Source organism: Salmo salar, chromosome ssa12 (assembly GCF_905237065.1).
Source record: "Salmo salar chromosome ssa12, Ssal_v3.1, whole genome shotgun sequence".
NCBI lineage: Eukaryota > Metazoa > Chordata > Actinopteri > Salmoniformes > Salmonidae > Salmo > Salmo salar.
This window is the reverse complement of record NC_059453.1, coordinates 78984365-79008751: the sequence shown is the minus strand read 5'-3', so window position 1 is coordinate 79008751 and position 24387 is coordinate 78984365. Positions and strand designations below refer to the sequence as shown.

At 41.6% G+C, this 24387-nt stretch overlaps 1 protein-coding gene across 1 annotated transcript; it reads left to right on the top strand.

The window, feature by feature from the left end:
- The first annotated feature begins 10294 nt into the window (after window positions 1-10294).
- Window positions 10295-14809, top strand: snai (snail homolog Sna). Its single transcript, NM_001140479.1, has 3 exons — window positions 10295-10536; window positions 11088-11600; window positions 13376-14809. Exons 1-3 carry the CDS (start codon window positions 10461-10463, stop codon window positions 13561-13563), a joined length of 777 nt encoding a protein of 258 aa, NP_001133951.1. The 5' UTR covers window positions 10295-10460; the 3' UTR covers window positions 13564-14809.
- Window positions 14810-24387: the final 9578 nt, after the last annotated feature.

Below are 24387 nucleotides of genomic sequence, written 5' to 3'. Positions count from 1 at the left end.
GCGCTCTGAATTTATGAAAGGACAATCTGATAATGCTCTGAATTTACCAACGCACTCTGAGCACCCTCAGGCATTCCAGAGTGAATTTATGAACACACTGTATGTAGATGTCAGATAAGTGCAGTGTCAATAGATGACAGGTATATGCCCCTTTTTGTTAGCTGAACTCATTGGCTTTATATATAGGTCTAGATAAATATTTTGTATTGTTTCCATAGGTCGATTGCATTGAATCACACACACACACCAGTAGCGGTCTGTGCCATTTAAGATGAGGGAGGCCAAAAATGTTTTTAATGAGCATGGCCTTATTTCTATTACAGCATATTGGATGACTGTCATTCATATTCCATTCACCCAGTTCAATGTAACATTGATAGGTGTAGGCTACTACATGCTACTTGAATTTTCCCTATACCCATCATGAGGTTGCTACAACCTAGCCTATAAGTTTACAACGTAAACAGGTAGAGAGAAATTTGAGTAGTTAAGGTGACAGATACATTCAATACCGTCTTGCACGCTCTAGCCTGCATTGCGCTGATCTAGGGTGTAATCATTAGTCCAACAGTTGCAACAAGAGTTTTTATTGGACAAATTCAGGTATCTTTATCCCTGTTTGCTTCCATTTAAGAAAAGTTTTTCAACAGAATCGTCGGAATGAATACACCCCTGATCACACGCAAACACAGTTCACTTTCATAGCAGCCACACACAAACAGCATGATCCATTTTATAATTGTATAATTCCTTCTCACATCTACGCGCTCTCCTCTCACCTTTTCCCTTCGCTTGTGGGCAGACTTCAGTGCACAACACATTAGCTGTCTGTGACCAGGCGAAAAAGCCTTTCCAAGCCAAACCTTCAAACCGCTACACACAGCCTACATCGTTGTCATCATGTTAGTTAGCATCATAGTCAACATAGCTACTAGAACTAACGTGTTAGTTAACCACTACAATCATGCAGTACAGTGTACAGTCAGCAAGCAGTTTAATAGTTACACTGGTGGGCCCTGGTGGCATTAAATTAATAAAACCAAAAGCTTACCTTGACTTGGAAGAGTTCCAGTGTTGGATAGCCAGCTAACTAACATATCATCCCTCTCTGTTTGAGTAGGCTAACTAGCTAGAAGCATTCGCTAGCTAAGTAAGTGAAAGTTTTTTTTTTCTCTCTCTCTCTCCTTAATTTAACCAGGTAGGCTAGTTGAGAACAAGTTCTCATTTACAACTGCGACCTGGCCAAGATAAAGCAAGGCAGTGCGACACAAACAACAACACGGTACACATGGAATAAACAAGCGTACAGTCAATAACACAATAGAAAAAAAGAGTCTATATACAGTGTGTGCAAATGGCGTGAGGAGGTAGGCAGTAAGTGTTTTTTTCACTTACTGCCTACCTCCTCACGCCATTTGCACACACTGTATATAGACTTTCTTTTTTTCTATACAACCAAATATCCCTCTCTTGCTTCTTAATTTTTTAAGAAATGAATTTGTTCAAAACTGTTCAACTATTGTCTTTCTCTCTCTTTGTGTCAACTACTCACCACATTTTATGCACTGCAGTGCAGTGATAGCTAGCTGTAGCTTATGCTTTCAGTACTAGATTTATTCTCTGAACCTTTGATTGGGTGGACAACATGTCAGTTCATGCTGCAAGAGCTCTGATAGGATGGAGAATGTCCTCTGGAAGTTGTCATAATTACTGTGTAAGTCTATGGAAGTGGGTGGGAACCTCGAGCCTCCTAGGTTTTGTATTGATGTCAATGTACACAGAGGACAGGAACACCATGGTGCTACCCTACAGAGTGCGGTTGAGGCTACTGTAGATCTTCATTGCATAACGATGTGTTTAATCAATTATTTGGTGACGTGAATATATTAGCATAGTTTTATCTAAAAATGATAACTTCTTTAATGTTTCACTATTTTTATGAAATTCACTGAGCAGGGTTTGGCCCTCCCCTTCCTCCTCTGAGGAGCCTCCACACACACACACACACACACACACAGTCACACAGGGCCAGATTAAGAAATCATAGCCTTTGTTTGTATTCTCTTCCAGGCACACCATCATTTTCTGTAAACAAATCCGTGCACTAAGATGCAATTCAATGCTTGGTAAAAAAGAGAAAAAGAGCATTTACAATAGGGCCATAATAACGTTTGCCATGTGGTATGGACTACAGTTGAGCAGAGGCATTTTTAGGATTTTCACACATGGAGATTTTTTGTTGTTGCAGGGTTCGAAAAAAAACAACAAAAAAAATAAAAAAATAAATAAAAATCGGTCTTTTAAAAAAGCATTTCATTCAATTCTAAGTCATTTACATGACAGAAGACATTAGCTGAATTTGTTTAAATACCACACAAAAGACCAGTGCCTACTCTGACTGACAAATTGAGATCAATTCAAACAAACAATAGCCCAGGCCAATGAAGTGAATATTAGGAGGAAACATATACAGTTGAAGTCGGAAGTTTACATACACCTTAGCCAAATACATTTAAACGTAGTTTTTCATAATTCCTGACATTTAATACGAGTAAAAATTCCCTGTCTTAGGTCAGTTAGGATCACCACTTTGTTTTCAGAATGTGAAATGTCAGAATAATAGTAGAGAGAATTATTTATTTCAGCTTTTTTTTTCTTTAATCGCATTCCCAGTGGGTCAGAAGTTTACATACACTCAATTAGTATTTGGTAGCATTTCTTTTAAATTGTTTAACTTGGGTCAAATGTTTTAGGTAGCCTTCCACAAGCTTCCCACAATAAGTTGGCTGAATTTTGGCCCATTCCTCCTGACAGAGCTGAGTCAGGTTTGTAGGCCTCCTTGCTCGCATACGCCTTTTTCAGTTCTGCCCACAAATTTTCTATGGGATTTAGGTCAGGGCTTTGTGATGGCCACTCCAATTCCTTGATGTTGTCCTTAAGCCATTTTGCCACAACTTTGGAAGTTTGCTTGGGGTCATTGTCCATTTGGAAGACCCATTTGCGAACAAGTTTTAACTTCCTGACTGATGTCTTGAGATGTTGCTTCAATGTATCCACATAATTTTACTTCCTCATGATGCCATCTATTTTGTGAAGTGCACCAGTCCCTCCTGCAGCAAAGCACCCCCACAACATGATGCTGCCACCCCTGTGCTTCACGGCTGGGATGATGTTCTTTGGCTTGCAAGACTCCCCCTTTTTCCTCCAAACATAACGATGGTCATTATGGCCAAAGAGTTCTACTTTTGTTTCATCAGACCAGAGGACATTTCTCCAAAAAGTACGATCTTTGTCCCCATGTGCAGTTGCAAACCGTAGTCTAGCTTTTTTATGGCGGTTTTGGAGCAGTGGCTTCTTCCTTGCTGAGCGGCCTTTCAGGTTATGTTGATATAGGACTCGTTTTACTGTGGATATAGATACTTTTGTACCTGTTTCCTCCAGCATCTTCACAGGGTCCTTTGCTGTTGTTCTGGGATTGATTTTCACTTTTCACACCAAAGTACGTTCATCTCTAACAGACAGAACGCATCTCCTTCCTGAGCGGTATGACGGCTGCGTGGTTCCATGGTGTTTATACTTGCGTACTATTGTTTGTACAGATGAATGTGGTACCTTCAGGCATTTGGAAATTGCTCCCAAGGATGAACCAGACTTGTGGATGTCTACAATTTTTTTTCTGAGGTCTTGGCTGATTTTTTTTTGATTTTCCCATGATGTCAAGCAAAGAGGCACTGAATTTGAAGGTAGGCCTTGAAATACATCCACAGTTACACCTCCAATTGACTCAAATGATGTCAATTAGCCTATCAGAAGCTTCTAAAGCCATGACATAATTTTCAAGAATTTTCCATGCTGTTTAAAGGCACAGTCAACTTAGTGTATGTAAACTTCTGACCCACTGGAATTGTGATACAATGAATTATAAGTGAAATCTGTCTGTAGACAATTGTTGGAAAAATTACTTGTGTCATGCACAAAGTTAAACTATAGTTTGTTAACCTGTTGGGGATAGGGGGCAGTATTTGCACGGCCGGATAAAAAACGTACCCGATTTAATCTGGTTACTACTCCTGTCCAGTAACTAGAATATGCATATAATTATTGGCTTTGGATAGAAAACACCCTAAAGTTTCTAAAACTGTTTGAATGGTGTCTGTGAGTATAACAGAACTCATTAGCAGGCAAAAACCTGAGAAGATTCCTTACAGGAAGTGGCCTGTCTGACCATTCCTTGAGCTTCTTGACTCTGTTTATTGAAGACTGAGGATCTTTTCTGTAACGTGACACTTCCTACGGCTCCCATAGGCTCTCAGAAGGCGGGAAAAACCTGAATGATGTAATTCCAGCCCCAGGCTGAAACACATTAGCGCTTTTGGCAAGTGCTCTATCAGAGGACAATGGGCTGAGGCACGTGCACGAGTCGACCCCATGTTTTTATTTTCTATCGTCTTTGAACCTAAACACAGATTCCCGGTCGGAATATTATCGCTTTTTTACGAGAAAAATGGCATAAAAATTGATTTTAAACAGCGGTTGACATGCTTCGAAGTACGGTAATGGAATATTTAGAATTTTTTTGTCACGAAATGCATCGTGCGCGTAACCCTTATTTACCCTTTCGGATAGTGTCTTGAACGCACGAACAAAACGCCGCTATTTGGATATAACTATGGATTATTTGGGACCAAACCAACATTTGTTATTGAAGTAGAAGTCCTGGGAGTGCATTCTGACGAAGAACACCAAAGGTAATAACATTTTTCTTATAGTAAATCTGACTTTGGTGAGTGCTAAACTTGCTGGGTGTCTAAATAGCTAGCCCTGTGATGCCGGGCTATCTACTTAGAATATTGCAAAATGTGCTTTCACCGAAAATGTCAGGGATTTCATCGTCGTCAGACGATATGGCGAAATCATCGTCGGAAAAGGAGGACCAATATGCAGCAGGATTGACAATGCTCATCTTGAAGTTTATTAACTCAGAAGTGAACACAAAAAATAATAAACAACATACTCACGATTTACTAGACAGTCCTGTTAGGCTCACACACGCTAAAAAAGAAACAATCTCCCACAAATGACAAACACACCCTAATATATGGGACTCTCAATCAAAGGCAAAGAGAAAACACCTGCCTTCAATTGAGAGTCCCAACCCCAATTAATCAATCATAGAAACACACTCACTGGACTCCACATAGAAATACATAAACATAGACCATAAACCAAAAAACCCGGAAATACTAAATCAAACGCCCCTTTTACCAAAACACCACCCCGAACCACATAAAACAAATACCCTCTGCCACGTCCTGACCAAACTACAATGACAATTAACCCTTATACTGGCCAGGACGTGACAGAAAAGCTATTTTAAAATCGGACATATCGAGTGCATAGAGGAGTTCTGTATCTATAATTCTTAAAATAATTGTTATGGTTTTTGTGAACGTTTATCGTGAGTAATTTAGTAAATGTTTAGTAAATTCACCGGAAGTTTCAAAGGGTATGCTAGTTCTGAACGTCACATGCTAATGTAAAAAGCTGGTTTTTGATATAAATATGAACTTGATTGAACAAAACATGCATGTATTGTATAACATAATGTCCTAGGTGTGTCATCTGATGAAGATCATCAAAGGTTAGTGCTGCATTTAGCTGTGGTTTGGGTTTATGTGACATTATATGCTAGCTTGAAAAATGGGTGTCTGATTATTTCTGGCTGGGTACTCTGCTGACATAATCTAATGTTTTGCTTTCGTTGTAAAGCCTTTTTGAAATCGGACAGTGTGGTTAGATTAACGAGAATCTTGTCTTTAAAATGGTGTAAAATAGTCATATGTTTGAGAAATTGAAGTAATAGCATTTCTAAGGTATTTGAATAACGCGCCACAGGATTCCACTGGCTGTTACGTAGGTGGGACGATTTCGTCCCGCCGACCCTAACCTCTCTAGGGTCGGCGGGACGAAATCGTCCCACCTACGTAACAGCCAGAGTGTGCAAAGCTGTCATCAAGGCAAAGGGTGGCTACTTTGAAGAATTTCAAATATAAAATATATTTTGATTTGTTTAACACCTTTTTGGTTACTACATGATTCCATATGTGTTATTTCATCGTTTTGATGTCTTCACTATTATTCTACAATGTAGAAAATAGTAAAAATAAAGAAAAACCCTTGAATGAGTAGGTGTGTCCAAACTTTTGACTGGGACTGTATATCATGGGGTACAGTAGGCTACTAAAGGGCCCAGCCCCTGACTCACACAATTGACAAGTCACATTTATTTATTATGCTGTTTATTTTTTATTTTGTATTCATCAGTTACCCAATCAAGACAGGGCCCCCCGGTTACCCACGTGGGCCACCTACCTCCTCTCCTCCCCAATCTGATGATTTGCAGAGTGACAGCAGCAGGCTGTCTACATTCATCGGTAGTTACAGTAAAACAAATACTAAATATATAATACATACAGTACATATTTTCTTTTTTTGGGGAGGGTTTCCTCTTGGGCCTCCCACAGGCCTGGGCCCAGGGGCTTCAGCCCTGGTAAGCTCCTGCATCAAACTAGCCCTACACACACACACACACACACACACACACACACACACACACACACACACACACACACACACACACACACACACACACACACACACACACACACACACACACACACACACACACACACACACACACACACAGGGGATTTTAGGGTGATGGTCAAGGTCATAAGGATTAAGTAAACGTAGGCCTACGTCTTGGTATCCTTTTGGATAAAATGACATTTAGCAGCCTCTTGTGCATCCCTACAAGGAGGCATCACCCAGCTCCCTGGCTGTGCAGAGAGCAGGTGCCAAGGACAAGCTGTGCCTTTACTAAGTAAACACAGTAATACCAGGGACCCCCCCCCTCTCCCTCTCTCTCCCCCTCTCTCTCACTCTCTCTCCCACTCCCTCCCTCTCTCTCTCCCCCCACTCTCTCTCCCTCTCTCCCCCCCACTCTCTCTCCCTCTCTCTCCCCCTCTCCCTGTCACACCTGTTGTTAATCCATTTTTTTTCAAACTAAATATTATGTAATGTTTCTTTTTGACTGAGTCTAAAATATATTTTTATACAATAGGCCCATTGTGTGAAAAGTATATATGTAACCGATGTGAAATGACTAGCTAGTTAGCAGGTTATGCAATGATAGCGTTTCAATCGGTGACGTCACTCGCTCTGAGACCTTGAAGTAGTTGTTCCCTTTGCTCTGCAAGGGCCGAGGCTTTTGTGGCGCGATGGGTAATGATGCTTCGAGGGTGGCTGTTGTCGATGTGTGCAGAGGGTCCCTGGTTCGAGCCCAGGTAGGGGCGAGGAGAGGGACGGAAGCTAAACCGTTACATATTCAGTAGACTTTATGCAGGCATTGCACTTGTACACAACATTTTGTTTCATTCTCCTTCCCCCCTGACTTTGTCCTGGTTTATTTCACATTTATGTAGCAGAACACATAGCATAGACCTACTACAGGCTGATACCACTGTGAGTCATTCTCCCTATCTCATCCATTGAGTTCCATACTGAATAGGCTTCTTTCAAAAGCAAATAACAGACACAAAGATTATGTACTACGGAAGTCTAGATATACCAGAAAAGTAAATCTTGACAAAACAACTTTGTCATGTAGGGATCATGAGAAAAATAAGTTGTAATAAGAAGAGACATTTTACTTTTATTCACATGTCCTCGCTGGACTTCCGTAGTTCTGTCCTTCAGCACCACAATATTTTGCCCACCATTTGTGGCTGAAATGACAAATAGACTGCAGCCTTCATGAAATGTCACTATACCCGTTTTACTAGTATTATTTTTCTGTACTGCTTGTTAATTGTTGTTTGTGACTGTGTTTTTGCTGCTATTGACAGGCCAACCTCCCTGTTCAAATTATTAAAGATATTAAAATAAACTTTTATTGGTAGTCTCGTAAACTTTCATTGGTAGTCTGCAACCACAGACCTCAATGTTAACTTTTCTTGCACTGAACATTCCACATTCCGCATTCAATCCATTTCAAAACATGTCTTTAAATTTGAATTGTATTGGAGACAAAACTGGAAGACATAATGCAATTTCTGCCTGGGTTAATCTCTAATAAAAATGAATGTGTTGATCCACCCTGGGCTCTGCAGCCTATCATCAATACTGCCACTCCTATTTAAATGTAACCGTATGAAATGGCCTGCTAGTTAGCGGGGTGTGTGCTAATAGCGTTTCAATCGGTGACGTCACTCGCTCTGAACCCTTGAAGTAGTTGTTTCCCTTGCTCCACAAGGGCCAAGACTTTTGTGGAGCGATAGGTAACGATGCTTCGTGGGAGGCAGTTGTTGATGTGTGCAGATGATCCCAGGTAGGGGCGATGAGGTGGGCGGAAGCAACACTGTTACATAGAGTTTATCTCTTGATTTCCACACACCAACTTTTGTTATGTCTTGATCATGAGAAAATGTTATTGTGATCTCGACAAAACAACTTTTGTTATGTTGTGATCACAAAACATATTTATTGATCTAGACAAAACTAGTGATTTGTTTTATTTATTCATATGTCCTCTCTAGATTTCTGTAGTGGACTTCTATATTAGGCTGCTTATTTGTAAATCTGACTTGAAAATTGTTCATGATAAATAGGTTGCATGCCCAATGGAAATGCAGGAAATTAACTGCATTTCATTGATTTCAAACTTCTCTACTTTTGCAGGTGACTCATTGCCAACCACTCTTCGAATAAGTGTGACATAGCGTCATCTTGTGTGTACCTATCGTACTGAAACATTCTGCTATTGAACTTGTTTCAGCTACTATTTCTTCCCAAAGGGTGGCGCCATGACATACCAGGAGTAAACTAGGCACTGGTGGCAACTGTAAATCAGACCTATTTTTCTCAACATGGTCTCAGAGCATTTCGTATTATTCTGTACGTAAATCCGAGACACTCTGTTTAGTATAATATGTTATGTTTGGTATGGTTACTTAAGAGAGATGGTTACTTACATTTTACATTTTAGTCATTTAGCAGACACTCTTATCCAGAGCAACTTACAGTAGTGAATGCATACATTTCATTTCATGCATTTTTTTTATATTGTTTTTTGCCCTGGCCCCCCGTGGGAATCAAACCCACAACCCTGGCATTGCACACACCATGCTGGCGTTGCAAACACCATGCTCTACCAACTGAGCCACAGAAATTGAAGCATGGTGGTTGGTCGGGTGTTAAATGGAAATGCCTGGCAACCCAAAGGTTGCAAATTTGAATCTCATCAACTTTTCAACTACATATACTTTTTTTGTTGATCATTTGGAACTGCATAGCATGTTAGCTAACCCTCCCCTAACCCTAACCTTAGCTAAAAGGGTTAACACTTCACCTAGCCCTAAACTTAAGCGTTTTAGCTAACCCTTCCCCTAACCCTTTAACCTAACTCCTAAACTTAACCCTAACCCCTAAACCGAATTCCTAGACACCTAGCTAGAATTCATAACATATCATATGTTTTGAAAATTCGTAACATATTTAACGTTTGGCAAATTCGTAAAACATATAACACATTTAGCAAATGTGTAACATATTGTACGTTTAGCAAATTCCAGATTTATTTCAATAATAATACGAAATACTCTGAGACCAGGTAGATTTTTCTTGACATAATAAACGCTTGCCAAGTAGTAATCCCACAATACTTAAATTATTTATCGAATCTGAATAAGGAATCCCTTATCCAAATGTTGCACGTTGATCATGCTGAAGAAAAACAATAAAAAAGGACTGTCTCGCTCTATGTGGCCTAATCAGTTGGACTGTAGGCCTATGGACCTATTGATAGAATCGATATACACAGCAGTCAAACCATCATTCTCCTGTTTCAGACATACTGGCGTCTTAAAGAACAATCATTATTGTCTTGAAGTCGAATAAATTAGCTGTTTAGTGATCTGACACGTTTGCGCAATTGTCTCCATGCACGTCTCCAAATGGGTCAATCTGTTTATGGAAGCGCGCTATTGCCCTCAAGTGTTTAATTTGCGTAATCGGAATGGTCAAGACTATTGCTTTGATGTGTGTTGTATGCAGGTCAATTTGATAGATGGCCATTGTTATCGCTTTTGGGGCACATGTTTTTGTTTAGGAATGGGTTAGCGAGTGTCGCTTCCTGCGCTCATATGTAGGTGGGGTGTGCCCTCGGGGCGAGCACACCCCCATTGCTTGTGTCAGAGTATTTCAGCAGAAGAGAGAGCAGCATTTTGGAGACAGTCACACAGTGGTCCACAGCTGAACAAGTTCAGACAAACTGGTGGACTATACGTTTCATTAATCTTTTATGCTTTCTATATACCGCTATTCTCATGTGGATCTAAGTCCTAGACGTCTGCCTATTTAACCAGTGGATATTTTGCGCACATATTTCGCAAAGTGGAAAAATGCCTCGCTCTTTCTTGGTCAAAAAGTATTTCGCCAACAAAAAACCCAACTACAGTGAATTGGAGTGTCAAAATGGTGAGTAGCTTTACTTTATTTATTCCTTGTATGAAGCTGAATACATACATGTATAAAATATTACAGAATAGGAGACACATGTTTTCTCTATTAGTGTTCCTTACAATAAACCCCTGGAAATATATTTTTTTACATGATCTTAAGTTTTTACAACTTTTTCCATTACAACCTTCTCCATGTTGGCAACCTTTTATAAATTATACTTTCTCTCAGTTTTCAAGTAAGGCCCATTATAAAAGTTCCCCCTAAACTGTACAGAGCTACCATTCATGTTTCTACCCCATGTAAATATGTGGGAGGAAATGGCCCATGAAATCTCAGCTTTGCTGAAACTTCTTTTTTGTGTGCGTAATATGCTCTGGAGAAACTTGACAGTGGCAGTTGTTGCTTTACAAGTTGAAAATATGTTGCCTATCCAAATTTCATCATATATTTTTTTATTGTGTTGTTCCAGTTCCATTAATCGTATGTAAATGATGAAAACATCTTAGTATCTGACAACAGTGCTGTAAATGTACCGCTGTATTCTAACCCTTTTCCTCATCCCTCAGCCACCTCCCTGGAGAGGTACCCACTAGCTGAGCTTCCAGCAGGGGACAACAACTCAGCTACCACCTGTTACACAGCGGGACTGGTATGGGACGTGAGCTTCCTTCCAGCCCTCTACGTCCCCACATTCCCCACTGATGCCTCTCCCACCCCTGGACCCCTGGACCTCAGCTCCCCCTCCAGCCTCAGCAGCAGTGCCAGTAGCAGTGGGGAGGAGGACGAGGGGCGCACCTCTGACCCTCCCAGCCCCGAACCCACAGATACCTACCACCCCCCTCAGCGCCCCAAACGCACCAGCATCAAGAGTCATGGGGCCCCAAACGAGGATGAGAGAGTGTCCCCAGTCACTGCAGCAAGGCCAGCCTTCTTCTGCAAGCACTGCCCTAAAGAGTACACCAGCCTGGGGGCTCTGAAGATGCACATTCGCTCACACACGCTACCCTGTGTCTGCCCCACCTGCGGGAAAGCCTTCTCCAGGCCCTGGCTGCTGCGAGGCCACATTCGCACACACACTGGTAAGAACTCCGACACTTGCCATTTGGTATGACTTTGGTGGAAGGGAGGTTTGGTTACTCAGTTGATTGGATCATCATTATTACAGTGTAGTGGTAGACATGAGCACATGAAGAAGCCCTGTGGGCTTGTTGGTCATTGATCACTCATAGAGTACCACAGTGTGAGTCATAGTACCCATAAAATCTAGTGGTCAAATAGGGAAATAGTTCCAATTGTTTTTTTTCCCACAATTCATTTTTCCCATAGGGGATTTTAGAAACACTTAAAATAAGGGATGTGTTTCGTGTAGGCTTACCCTGGCGTGACATTTTGATAACCGTGTAAATCTCTCTAGGACAAGGTGACTTTTATCAATATTCACCTCTGTTTGCCCCCAACAAATGCTAATTAGCTGCTAATGAGGCTATTATAAAGATATACAAATGCCATGTGGATCTGGACAAGACTACGAAGTTGAGGAAAAGGTAATAATCTCTGGATTAACTATATAATGTTAGATAAATGTAGTAATTAATAAATTGTTTACATTTCTTTAAATGTACCTGTTAGCAAAGGTGCCAGCTGGAGATGACATGCAGGAGTTTGCAGGGATTTGTTGTCTTATATGATGTCTACTTTGATGCTAGTTAGCATTTTTGAAACTCTGAGAGTGAATAGAGCCGAATATATTGATGAAAGTCACCTTGTCCGAGAAAGATTTACATGGTTATCAAAACGTCACACCAGGGTAAGCCTACACTAAACACAGCCCGTATTTTAAGCGTTTCTAAAATCCCCTATGGGAAAAATGTATGGTGGAAAACCAATTGGAACCATTTCCCTGTTTGACCTCTAGGTTTAATGGGTATTATAACACCTCCACTGTGGGGCTCTTACTGCATTTTTTATATATTTTTTTTATTGTACCTTTTATTTAACTAGGCTAGTCAGTTAAAAACAAAAGATTATTTATAATGACAGCCTACCCCGGCCAAACCTTGACAACGCTGGGCCAATTGTGCGCCACCCTATGGGACTCCCAATCACGGCCGGATGTGATACAGCCTGAAATAAAACCAGGGACTGTAGTGACACCTCTTGCACTGAGAAGCAGTGCCTTAGACCGCTGCACCACTCGGGAGCCCTAACAATGACTTACTGAGAATGATCGTATCATTGGCTACTGTTTGAGACAACAGAATGCAGGATTACCTTGTGATGAAGGGGACAAAAAGCATAAGGAAGCTCTCAGCTATCAAACTGCCCACTTACCACCAGCAGCAACTTGAAAGTAGTAATCTAATTTGGCACTGATTTAATCATGTTAATTGAAGTGTGGTCGTGATTCACCCAGCCTGACACCAGATTCATCATTACCCTTTAAATGAGCTTTGAGGGTGATTCACTAAGGTGTTAATGAACCACTCTGCTGAGCCCGAGACAGCCAAATTGATATTATTGTGTGGAGGAGAAAAGTTTGCACTTTATTGCTAATCAAAGCCAAGGTTCACAGACCCCTTCTCATATACAGACAGAGGCTTAAAGGCTCGGACACACCAATAGCGTTTGCGGGACGAGAGTACTTAGCACCTCTGAACAGAGTGCGGGCTGTGTCTGTCTTCATGTAGAATTGTGCGACAATGTCGGTAGTCAGACGTACATCAGCAGGTGGTCCCTAAAACACACCACACAGACGAACGGCAGATCAATATTCGATGCGGTGTGTGTGGTCCTTAAAGTCACAGTTAGTGTCATGCATCTCTAACCCATGCTCCTCCTACGATCTCCTCCTTAGGTGAACGCCCGTTCTCCTGCCAACACTGTAACCGTGCCTTTGCGGACCGCTCCAACCTGCGGGCGCACCTGCAGACCCACGCTGAGGTAAAGAAGTACCAATGTGGCGTGTGTTCCCGTACCTTCAGCCGCATGTCCCTCCTCCAGAAACACAGTGCAGCCAGCTGCTGCTCCTCCTCCACAGCGTGAGCAGGAATCAGCCAGGCAGTTATCCCCAGAGGGACCTCAGGGCGGTGGGGGCATCTACAGACCCATACCATAAGCAAGACCAGAGGAGCCTGAACCAATCTGCCAACAGAGATCCACCATTTACTAGTAGAAGAGGAAGTTGACCCTGACTCATTTCTTTGAATGCAACTTCCATAGCCATCTCAGTTTCTCTGTTTCAATCACATTTAAGGAACTCCTCAAATTTTCTAACTCCTCCCATTGCAAGCCAAATCTGGTAGATGTTCTGAACTCTGTAATCCTGCCATTCTCCCAGTCCCAACATTGTTTTTCCTCATACATATTGTAGACTCATGGGGGTTAGTGTGCCCGTGTACTTTTGAGTCTAGCCCAGCCTCGGTGTTGGTCAGGCCAGCTCCGGATCATCATGGCCTAGACACAGACACAGCTGCTGAGAGATGTAAGGGTGCGTGGGTGGGATACATCTCTCAGCATGACATACACACACAGCTGTCGCTGGTAGAGTGGTGTAGATAGACAGGGTGCTAACAGGTGCTCTGGCCCTGACCTCTACTGGGCCGATAACAGGTGACTTCCACCGCCCCTAGAAAGAGGAAGTATGTCATTATCACAAAGAGGATGGAGTCTGTTGGTCCATTTGTATGCTTTTGTCTCCAGTGGGTTTGTCTTAAGCCGTTATTTTGACCACACCAAGCCCCACTGTAATCTGATGTGTTTCCGAAATAGGATAAAGCCATTTGTTTCTGTCGTCATTCCTCATGGAAGCTTTGCTCCTTCAATGTTGTTTAAATTCCTGAATGAAAATCTAAGCCATGCACTCCAGGTTACCACAGTGTTAATTATTCCAATTGTTCTTGAAAATGGTAGAGAGAACCACCATTTTTGTAAGATATAAACTTGTTTTATGAAATGTTTTATTTTAAACCAAAGATTGCCTTCTTACCTCAACTGGTAGTGGTTTTTTAATGTTGACTAAGTGTATTAATATTATGCATCAAACACTCAGAACTGGGGGAAGGCGGGGCCAAATAAAATGTCTCATAGAGGCACGGTTTCACAGCCCTGGCTGTACAGAGATGGATAAAAAAATCCTAAACCTTATATGGTGGTGTTTTACCGTGCAATGTTCAGATTGTATGTAGTCTTATTTCAATGTTTTACTGTGTTTGTTTGTTTTTCACTTCTATTTCAAATATTTCATAGCTGATGGATTTACATTCAATAAAGTAATTTATGTTAAAAAAAAGTGTTGTTACTTTTAAAATTAGCAAAACATTTTTTTAGTCTGAGTTAACACTGCTTATACAACAGCCAGATATGTGCATGTTTGGTTAGAGACTGTTAATTAGCATATGGCTCTCTTTCAGCAACTGTAAATGTAGTGTGTTGGTTGTGGATGAGCAGTTTGAGTTGGACATTGTGACGTTTAGAGAGAGGCAGGTGAACACACTGAGTGATGGACAGGTACAACTGCATGCACCTGCTCAATGTCTCCACCTGCCACTCGCCTCCTGCAGCCACTGTTTAAACACTGCGCAAATGTGTGAAAGAGAGAGTAGATTTGTTGGCCAACAGTCATCTTATTTAACCTTGTTCCAGGTCTATATTTCCTTGTTTTGAGGGAGTTAAGTCTCCTACTCTGTAGCCCAGACAGTGAGTCAGAGTCTGTGTAGCCAGGAGAGTCCAAGTTCCCATGGTTTTCTGAGTGATCAGGTCTGGTCACAGAGCAGTGAGGGTGCGTGGGCTGTGGCAGAAGGTGAGGTAAGCTGTTCCACTCAGCCTCTGTCAGCTGGAGCAGCTAGCCACATGCTTCTTAAACTCATCATTTCCTTCCCAGTCAGGGAAATATTCACAGAGCTGGAGATAAGACTTCTGTTGCGAGTTTTGGTCTGTTTAGTGAATCACATGACACATGCTAACCACTGGGTCTGGGTAGTTGTTAGAAAGAAGAGCTCTAGACATTTGGTCATACAGCTGTGTACTAACAAAGAGTCCTATATGGAGTGAGAGTTCTGGAAGGTGGATTTATGGTTCATTTGGTTGTTACCATTGCACCTTTGACCTGGATGTTCTTGTACAGCAGGCCTTTTAAGTTCCAGCTGCTTGGAATTAATTGAATTGAACATGTTCTCAGGCGAGGGTGTCAGCTCTGCAAATAAAATCACACAGCATAGCAAGTTGAAGTGAGTAACGGTTTTAGTCGGATTATGCTCTCCAGTTAGTCAAAACTTCTTAATACTACATTGGAATCACTCTTTCTGTTGTATGAATCATGTCTCTGTAGTTTAATCTGATCTTTGCCACAAAGTTTATGTAGAACAATTTTAAACACAAGCTACCATTTGAAACCCCACAATATCATAACCCTCACCACACTCAGAGTTACAGTATATATTTCAAAACATTTTGATAAATGAAAACAGTACATGACACTCCTCTTCCTTTGGGAGTGTAGAATGCCTGGTTCTGAAATCTGAGAACTTTTTCATGCTGCGCGCTTCCCAGTGCCAGAACACTCACTGTAATTTACCAAAAGTGGCTGCTATTTATGCCATAAAGCATGTGTTTAACATTCCAGAGCCCCACTGTGTTTGTGTATTTCTCTCTCTCACTCTCTCTGTCTCTTGGTTGTATATCTATTTATGTATATGTATGTGTGTTAGTGTGAAGTGTCCCTGCAGAGAAGCAGCCCTCTCTCTCTTCACAGGAGGATCATCTCTCCCCCTCAGAGACAGGCCGGCAGGAAATGGGAGTTTACATTGGCCTACTTCACCCAAAAAAAGTCAGGCTAGGAGCCGAGGGGCTAAAGTGCTAACCCTCACTGCTTACTGCCACTGCACCAAATCCCATCCCCCCCACTGCTTCCACCCACGCCCGCTCCCAGGCCCAGTCCCAGTCAGGGGGAGAGAGAGAGAGTGGCCTTCAGTGCAGCAGCAGCCAGGGCTCACAGAGGGCTCAGGGCCTGGGATACAGGAAGGAGCTGTCAGCCTCCCATAAACACGACTCATCCTGCACCAATGATACAGAAGGCCTGGGGGTAGCTCTCCCCGGCCACACCACTGCCGACCCGCAGCTTTACACTGAGTGCTGCTGAGTTCTACACTTGTGGATTCCTACGGGGCTTTCCTTCAGGTGCCAGTCCCTGTCTGTGGTTCTCTACTCTGCATGTTTCCCAACATGGCAGTGCAGTATGCTGATTTCAGGGGGCAGTTACATAGTTTTTTCAATGTGTGCCGTGCCAAGAAATATAAACTCAACAACAAAGTGAATTGTCAGAAGAAATGTTAAGTGCAACTAGTTTTATGTTGATAGTCTTTCTAAGAAATTGGGGTGTGTTTTACTTACAATAAAGGTATAATCTCCCCTTGAATAGCTATCTAAGCACCTCTCACCCCATGTACAGTACCAGTTAAAAGTTTGGACACACCTACTCATTCAATGGTTTTTATTTCTTTTTTCTATTTTCTACATTGTAGAATAATAGCGAAGACATCACAACTATGAAATAACAAATATGGAATCACGTAGTAAACCAAAAAGTGTTAAACAAATCAAAATAGATTTTATATTCTTCAAAGTAGCCACCCTTTGCCTTGATGACAGCTTTGCACACTCTTGGCATTCTCTCAAACAGCTTCATGAGGAATACTTTTCCTACAGTCTGCTGAGCACTTGTTGGCTGCTTTTCCTTCACCCTGCGGACCAACTCATCCCAAATCATCTCGATCAGGTGATTGTGGAGGCCAGGTCATCTGATGCAGCACTCCATCACTCTCCTTGGTCAAATAGCCCTTATACAGCCTTAAGGTGTGTTTTGGGTCATTGTCCTGTTGAAAAACAAATGATACTCCCACTAAGCGCAAATCAGACGGGATGGCGTATCGCTGCAAAAATGCTGTGGTACACATGCTGGTGTGCCTTGAATTCTAAATAAATCACAGACAGTGTCACCAGTAAAGCACCGCCACACCATCAAACCTCCTCCTCCATGCTTCACAGTTGGAACCACACATGCAGAGATCATCCATTAATCTACTCTGCGTCTCATAAAGACACAGTGGTTGGAACCAAAAATCTCAAATTTGGACTCGTCAGACCAAAGGACAGATTTCCACCGGTCTAATGTCCATTCCTCGTGTTTCTTGGCCCAAGCAAGTCTCTTATTATTATTGGTGTCCTTTAGTAGTGCTTTCTTTGTAGAAATTTGACCGTGAAGGCCTGATTCACGCAGTCTCCTCTGAACAATTGATGTTGAGATGTGTCTGTTACTTGAACACTGTGAAGCATTTATTTGGGCTGCAATCTGGGGTGCAGGTAACTCTAATGAAATAATCCTCTGCAGCAGAGGTATTTAATTTTTTATTTAACCCTTATTTTAGCAGAGGTAACTCTGTGTCTTCCTTTCCTGTGGCGGTCCTCGTGAGTGCCAGTTTCATCATAGCTGTTATGTATGATACGACGTGCTGTTCGTCGTAATATACGTTGTTATGATTTACAACAGTGTGCTGCTTTACGGATGAATGGGTTGTCAGAATGAGTGGCACATGTCATTAAAATGAGAGAGGGATGTGCAATTTGAAATGGTGCAGATGTGCGCTCTTTGACAGCTAAGCTAGATATAACAATAGCGCTTGGTGGTTTTTGCGACTGCAAAGTTCTTGAAATTTTACGCATTGACTGAACTTCATGTATTAAAGTAATGATGGACTGTCGTTTCTCTTTGATTATTTGAGCTGTACTTTCCATGATATGGACTTGGTCTTTCACTGAATAGTGCCATCTTCTGTATACCACCCATACCTTGTCACAACCCAACTGATTGGCTCAAACGCATTAAGAAGGAAAGAAATTCCACAAATTAAAACTTCTTCAGGCTAGGGTCCTTTTTTCTCAATTTCCGCCTGACTGACTTGCCCAAAGTAAACTGCCTGTTGCTCAGGCCCTGAAGCCAGGATATGCATATTATCGATACCATTGGAAAGAAGACAGTTTGTAGAAATGTTAAAATAATGTAGGAATCTAAAACACAATAGACATGGCAGGAGGAAATCCAAAGAAAAACCAACCACAATTTCTTTGGAGAGCCCATGCTCTTACAATGGAACTTATAGGGAAATAGTTAAATCTAGCTCCCAGTATGCAATTCCTATGGCTTCCACTGGGTGTCAGTAGTCTTTGTTTAAAGTTTCATGCTTGTTTCTTCCAAAACGAGTAAGAATAGAGTTTTAGTACAAGGACATCTGCTTGGAAATTCGTGTGTGCGCCGGCCATGAAGACAACGTGCACCTGCTAATATCGGTTTGCTATTGAACATACTTCTTTCAGTATGAAATATTATAGTTTGGTTACATTTTAAGGTATCTGAGGATTAAATAGAAACATATTTTGACTTGTTGAAACAAAGTTTAGGGGTATATTTCCGGATTCTCATCTTGGCATGTTGAACGAGTGGATTACTCAAATCAATGGCGCCAACTAAACAAACTTTTGGGGATATAAAGAAGGATTTTATCTAACAAAACGACACTACATGTTATAGCTGGGACCCTTTGGATGACAAATCAGAGGAAGATTTTCTCGCTATTTGTGAATGTATGAAACCTGTGCCGGTGGAAAAATATTTTGATGTTGGGCGCCGTCCTCAAACAATCGCATGGCATGCTTTCGCTATAAAGCCTACTGTAAATCGGACAGTGCAGTTAGATTAACAAGAATTTAAGCTTTCAACCGATATAAGTGTCACGTCCTGACCAGTATAGAGGATATTTTGTTGTTGTAGTTTGGTCAGGACGTGGCAGAGGGTAGTTTATTTATGTATTACGGTGTTTTTGGTCACTGGTCTATGTTTGTATTTCTATGTGTATATTCTAGGGTAGTTTTTCTATGTGTAGGTTGGGTGCTGGACTCTCAATTGGAGGCAGGTGTTTCTAGTTGCCTCTGATTGGGAGTCCTATAAATAGGTGTGTGTTTTGTTTGTCACTTGTGGGTAGTTGTTTGAGAGCACTGCTTTTGTTGAGCCTGCTTCTCTGTTCCTGTCGTTAGTTTGTTGATAGTTTTTCCGTGGTGTTCTCATTGTTATAATAAATATGTCGAGCACGCAACCCGCTGCGCCTTGGTCCCATTCGCTCTTCCACGACAGTCGTTACAATAAGACACTTGTATGTACCTAAATGTTTAAAATCCATAATTTTTATGATTATTTATTTGAATTGTGCACCCTCCAGTTTCACCGGAAGTTGTCCCACTAGCGGGACGCATACAGTGAGGGAAAAAAGTATTTGATCCCCTGCTGATTTTGTACGTTTGCCCACTGATAAAGAAAGGATCAGTCTATAATTTTAATGGTAGGTTTATTTGAACAGTGAGAGACAGAATAACAACAAAAAAATCCAGAAAAATGCATGTAAAAAATGTTATAAATTGATTGGCATTTTAATGAGGGAAATAAGTATTTGACCCCTTCTCAATCAGAAAGATTTCTGGCTCCCAGGTGTCTTTTATACAGGTAACGAGCTGAGATTAGGAGCACACTCTTAAAGGGAGTGCTCCTAACCACAGCTTGTTACCTGTATAAAAGACACCTGTCCACAGAAGCAATCAATCAATCAGATTCCAAACTCTCCACCATAGCCAAGACCAAAGAGCTCTCCAAGGATGTCAGGGACAAGATTGTAGACCTACACAAGGCTGGAATGGGCTACAAGCCCATCGCCAAGCAGCTTGGTGAGAAGGTGACAACAGTTGGTGCGATTATTCGCAAATGGAAGAAACACAAAAGAACTGTCAATCTCCCTCGGCCTGGGGCTCCAAGCAAGATCTCACCTCGTGGAGTTGCAATGATCATGAGAACGGTGAGGAATCATCCCAGAACTACACGGGAGGATCTTGTCAATGATCTCAAGGCAGCTGGGACCATAGTCACCAAGAAAACAATTGGTAACACACTATGCCGTGAAGAACTGAAATCCTGCAGCGCCCGCAAGGTCCCCCTGCTCAAGAAAGCACATATACATGCCCGTCTGAAGTTTGCTAATGAACATCTGAATGATTCAGAGGACAACTGGGTGAAAGTGTTGTGGTCAGATGAGACCAAAATGGAGCTCTTTGGCATCAACTCAACTCACCGTGTTTGGAGGAGGAGGAATGCTGCCTATGACCCCAAGAACACCATCCCCACCGTCAAACATGGAGGTGGAAACGTTATGCTTTCGGGGTGTTTTTCTGCTAAGGGGACAGGACAACTTCACCGCATCAAAGGAACGATGGACGGGGCCATGTACCGTCAAATCCTGGGTGAGAACCTCCTTCACTCAGACAGGGCATTGAAAATGGGTTATGGATGGGTGTTCCAGCATGACAAGACCCAAAACACACGGCCAAGGGAACAAAGGAGTGGCTCAAGAAGAAGCACATTAAGGTCCTGGAGGGGCCTAGCCAGTCTCCAGACCTTAATCCCATAGAAAATCTGTGGAGGGAGCTGAAGGTTCGAGTTGCCAAACGTCAGCCTCGAAACCTTAACGAATGGAGAAGATCTGCAAAGAGGAGTGGGACAAAATCCCTTCTGAGATGTGTGCAAACCTGGTGGCCAACTACAAGAAACGTCTGTCCTCTGTGATTGCCAACAAGGGTTTTGCCACCAAGTACTAAGTGATGTTTTGCAGAAGGGTCAAATACTTATTTCCCTCATTAAAATGCAAATCAATTTCTAACATTATTGACATGCGTTTTTCTGGATTTTTTTGTTATTATTCTGTCTCTCACTGTTCAAATAAACCTACCATTAAAATTAAAGACTGATCATTTCTTTGTCAGTGGGCAAACGTACAAAATCAGCAGGGGATAAAATATTTTTTTCCCTCAGTGTAGCCTTCAAGACTCACCTGTTAATTGAAATGCATTCCAGATGACTACCTCGTGAAGCTGGTTGAGAGAATGCCAAATCTGTCATCAAGGCAAAGGGTGGCTACTTTGAATAATCTCAAATATAAACTATATTTAGATTTGTTTAACTATTTTTTGGGGTTACTACATGATTCTATTTGTGTTATTTCATAGTTTTGATGTCTTCACTATTATTCTACAATGTAGAAAATAGTAAAAATAAAGTAAAACCCTGGAATGAGTAGGTGTGTCCAAACTTTTGCTTGGTAGTGTATACTCGCTAACTCTCCTATCGTACAGAAAATAATGGTCTCTTTGTATGTTGCCTGTGAAGAGGAAGCTCACACCTACAAACTCACCTATGCTGCTAATTCTCTGTCTGCAAATAGGCCATGGACAACTGCATTTGATAAATAAAGAACCCAACAACAGTAACACTACAAGTATGTCTAATGATGGATTTCATCAGGGTTTGGAGTCTGCCTGAGGACAAGATTGGAGAGGTGGTCGAGTTGTTGGGGTGAATAGAGTGCATATTAAACAGTAATGAATCACACACTCAGTCACAGGGTCGCCGGGGATGAATGTGCTCTCTGTTGGTTTTCCTGGAGCCTGGAGTTTACTAACTGATGACGCAGGCTGCACTTGATCAGAGACATGTGTTGCTGAGGACTCGGTGCCAGTGAGAAGCAAGGAGAGGGGGAGAGGTGGAAGGACGGATGGCACTTAAGCCCTCTCCCTCTTTCCTTCTATCCCTCCTGGGCATTGCCTCACACTGGGGATTGGGGAGGAGGGGTGTCCCGTCCCACTCTGGGAAAAATAAAGCCAGCCTTTATGCCAGGACAGGAAACAAGGGATCTTGACCTAACTCCACCAATTCCTTACAATGGAGGCTCCTCAGAGGAGGAAGGGGAGGACCATCCTCCTCAGTGAATTTCAGAAAAACGTTAATTGTAAAACATTAAAAAAGTTATAATTTTTAGATAAAACTATACTAAATATAATCACATATCGAAACGAAATTAATAAAACCAAAGGCTTACCTTGACTTGGAAGACTTCCAGTGTTGGATAGCCATAGCCATAGCCAGCTAGCTAACATAACATTTGTAAATAGCCCACCTAATCTACCTACCTCATCCCCATATTGTTTTTATTTACTTTTCTGCTCTTTTGCACACCAGTATCTCTACTTGCACATCATCATCTGCTCATTTATCACTCCAGTGTTAATCTGCTAAATTGTAATTACTTCGCTACTTCTTTTTTTCTATTGTGTTATTGACTGTACGCTTGTTTATTCCATGTGTAACTCTGTGTTGTTGTTTGTGTCGCACTGCTTTGCTTTATCTTGGCCAGGTCGCAATTGTAAATGAGAACTTGTTCTCAACTGGCTTACCTGGTTAAATAAAGGTGATTTTTTTATTTTTATAAATTGCAACCTACTCAGGGGTCACCAACCCTGTTCCTGGAGAGATACCCTCCTGTAGGTTCACTCCAACCCTGTTCCTGGAGAGCTACCCTCCTGTAGGTTTTTGCTCCAACCACAGTTGTAAGTAACCTGGTTCAGTTTATCAACCAGCTAATTATTAGAATCAGGTGTGCTAGATTAGGGTTGGAGTGAAAACCTACAGGATGGTAGCTCTCCAGGAACAGGGTTGGAGAGCTGTGGCCTACATGATGAGATTGTTATGGAGAAAAGAGCGAGATTATTTTATTTGTCAAACGGCAGCCAGCCAAGCGTTGATGATCATGTCACCAGAATAAGACCCTCGATATTTATTGGAAAGGAGCATCAAGGTCATCATCACCTGTGAAGTTAATCATAATTTATGTTATCTGTAGGCTAATAAACTGCATGCTTTCCCAACGAATCATGGGAGGATCACACAACATGTCAACGTGTGACTCCAAGACTACTTCAATATGATGGTTATTATATCAATATTCGAGCATTAAAGCATTTCCACCGTCATTTCTCTCAAAATTAATTTTACCGAGACAAAACGATTCCACATTGTATAGCATATTTTGTTTTGTCGACATTTGGAAAGTTTACGGGGGAAAAAATGTGTTTCCATCAGGCCTGTCATGACATTTTTTTATCCAACATGTACTTTACGCATAAAAAGGTTGGATGGAAACCTGGTTACTGTTGCCATTTGCAGAAGTAGCTACATTATTTAAAGCAGCCAGTCAAGACTCGGCTCTACTCTACAGGCCTACTCTACAATCTGGAATCAGCAATTTAAAGCTGCAATATGTCACTTTTTGGATGAACTGAGTTATAGATCTGTCATTCTCATTGAAAGAAAGTCTAAGAAGCGATAGATCTGTTCAATGTGCACTATTTTTATGCTTCCTGTGCTGAAGTTTTGTTTTTGCTACTTTCGGTTTTCTACAACTTCAAACAGGTAACAATACAATATTATTGGTTATGGAAAATATATTTCACAGCGGTTTAGATGGTACAATGATTCTCTACACTATACTCGGTTGTTTTGTCACATAAAATGATATTAGGCAAACTATTTGAATTTTAGCAACCAGGAAATGGCAGAGCAATTTCTGCACAGTGCATCTTTAACCTTTGTGGCTAATTCACCTGTGTGTATTTTCCCAGAGTAGGTGAAAAGGGATGTTGAACAGTTGCTGGAGGCAATGTGAGAGTATTGTGAAAGGAGCAATGTCAATTTGTGTCTTCTTGTCAGGGCTTGTCAGCTTGAGCGTAACCAACTAGAGACAGTGTGTTGAGAAATATACTGTTTTGGTACATTATTACTGGCTCACATGAAGCATTCATTTTTTCTAGGATTTGACTTGATGACGACCATTGGTGCAAGAAACATCTTGCTTAAACAAGGATTGCTGTATGTTGGAGAGTACAGAATGTGTCGATACAATTGAAAACTTCATTAATAGAGTGGAGGTGATAGTTTCATGT

Coding starts and splice junctions, on each gene's coding strand:
- snai (NM_001140479.1), top strand. CDS start 10,461: ATGCCTCGCTCTTTCTTGGTCAAAAAGTATTTCGCCAACAAAAAACCC. Junction 10,537..11,087: donor TGAATTGGAGTGTCAAAATG/GTGAGTAGCTTT, acceptor CTCATCCCTCAG/CCACCTCCCTGGAGAGGTAC. Junction 11,601..13,375: donor CCACATTCGCACACACACTG/GTAAGAACTCCG, acceptor TCTCCTCCTTAG/GTGAACGCCCGTTCTCCTGC.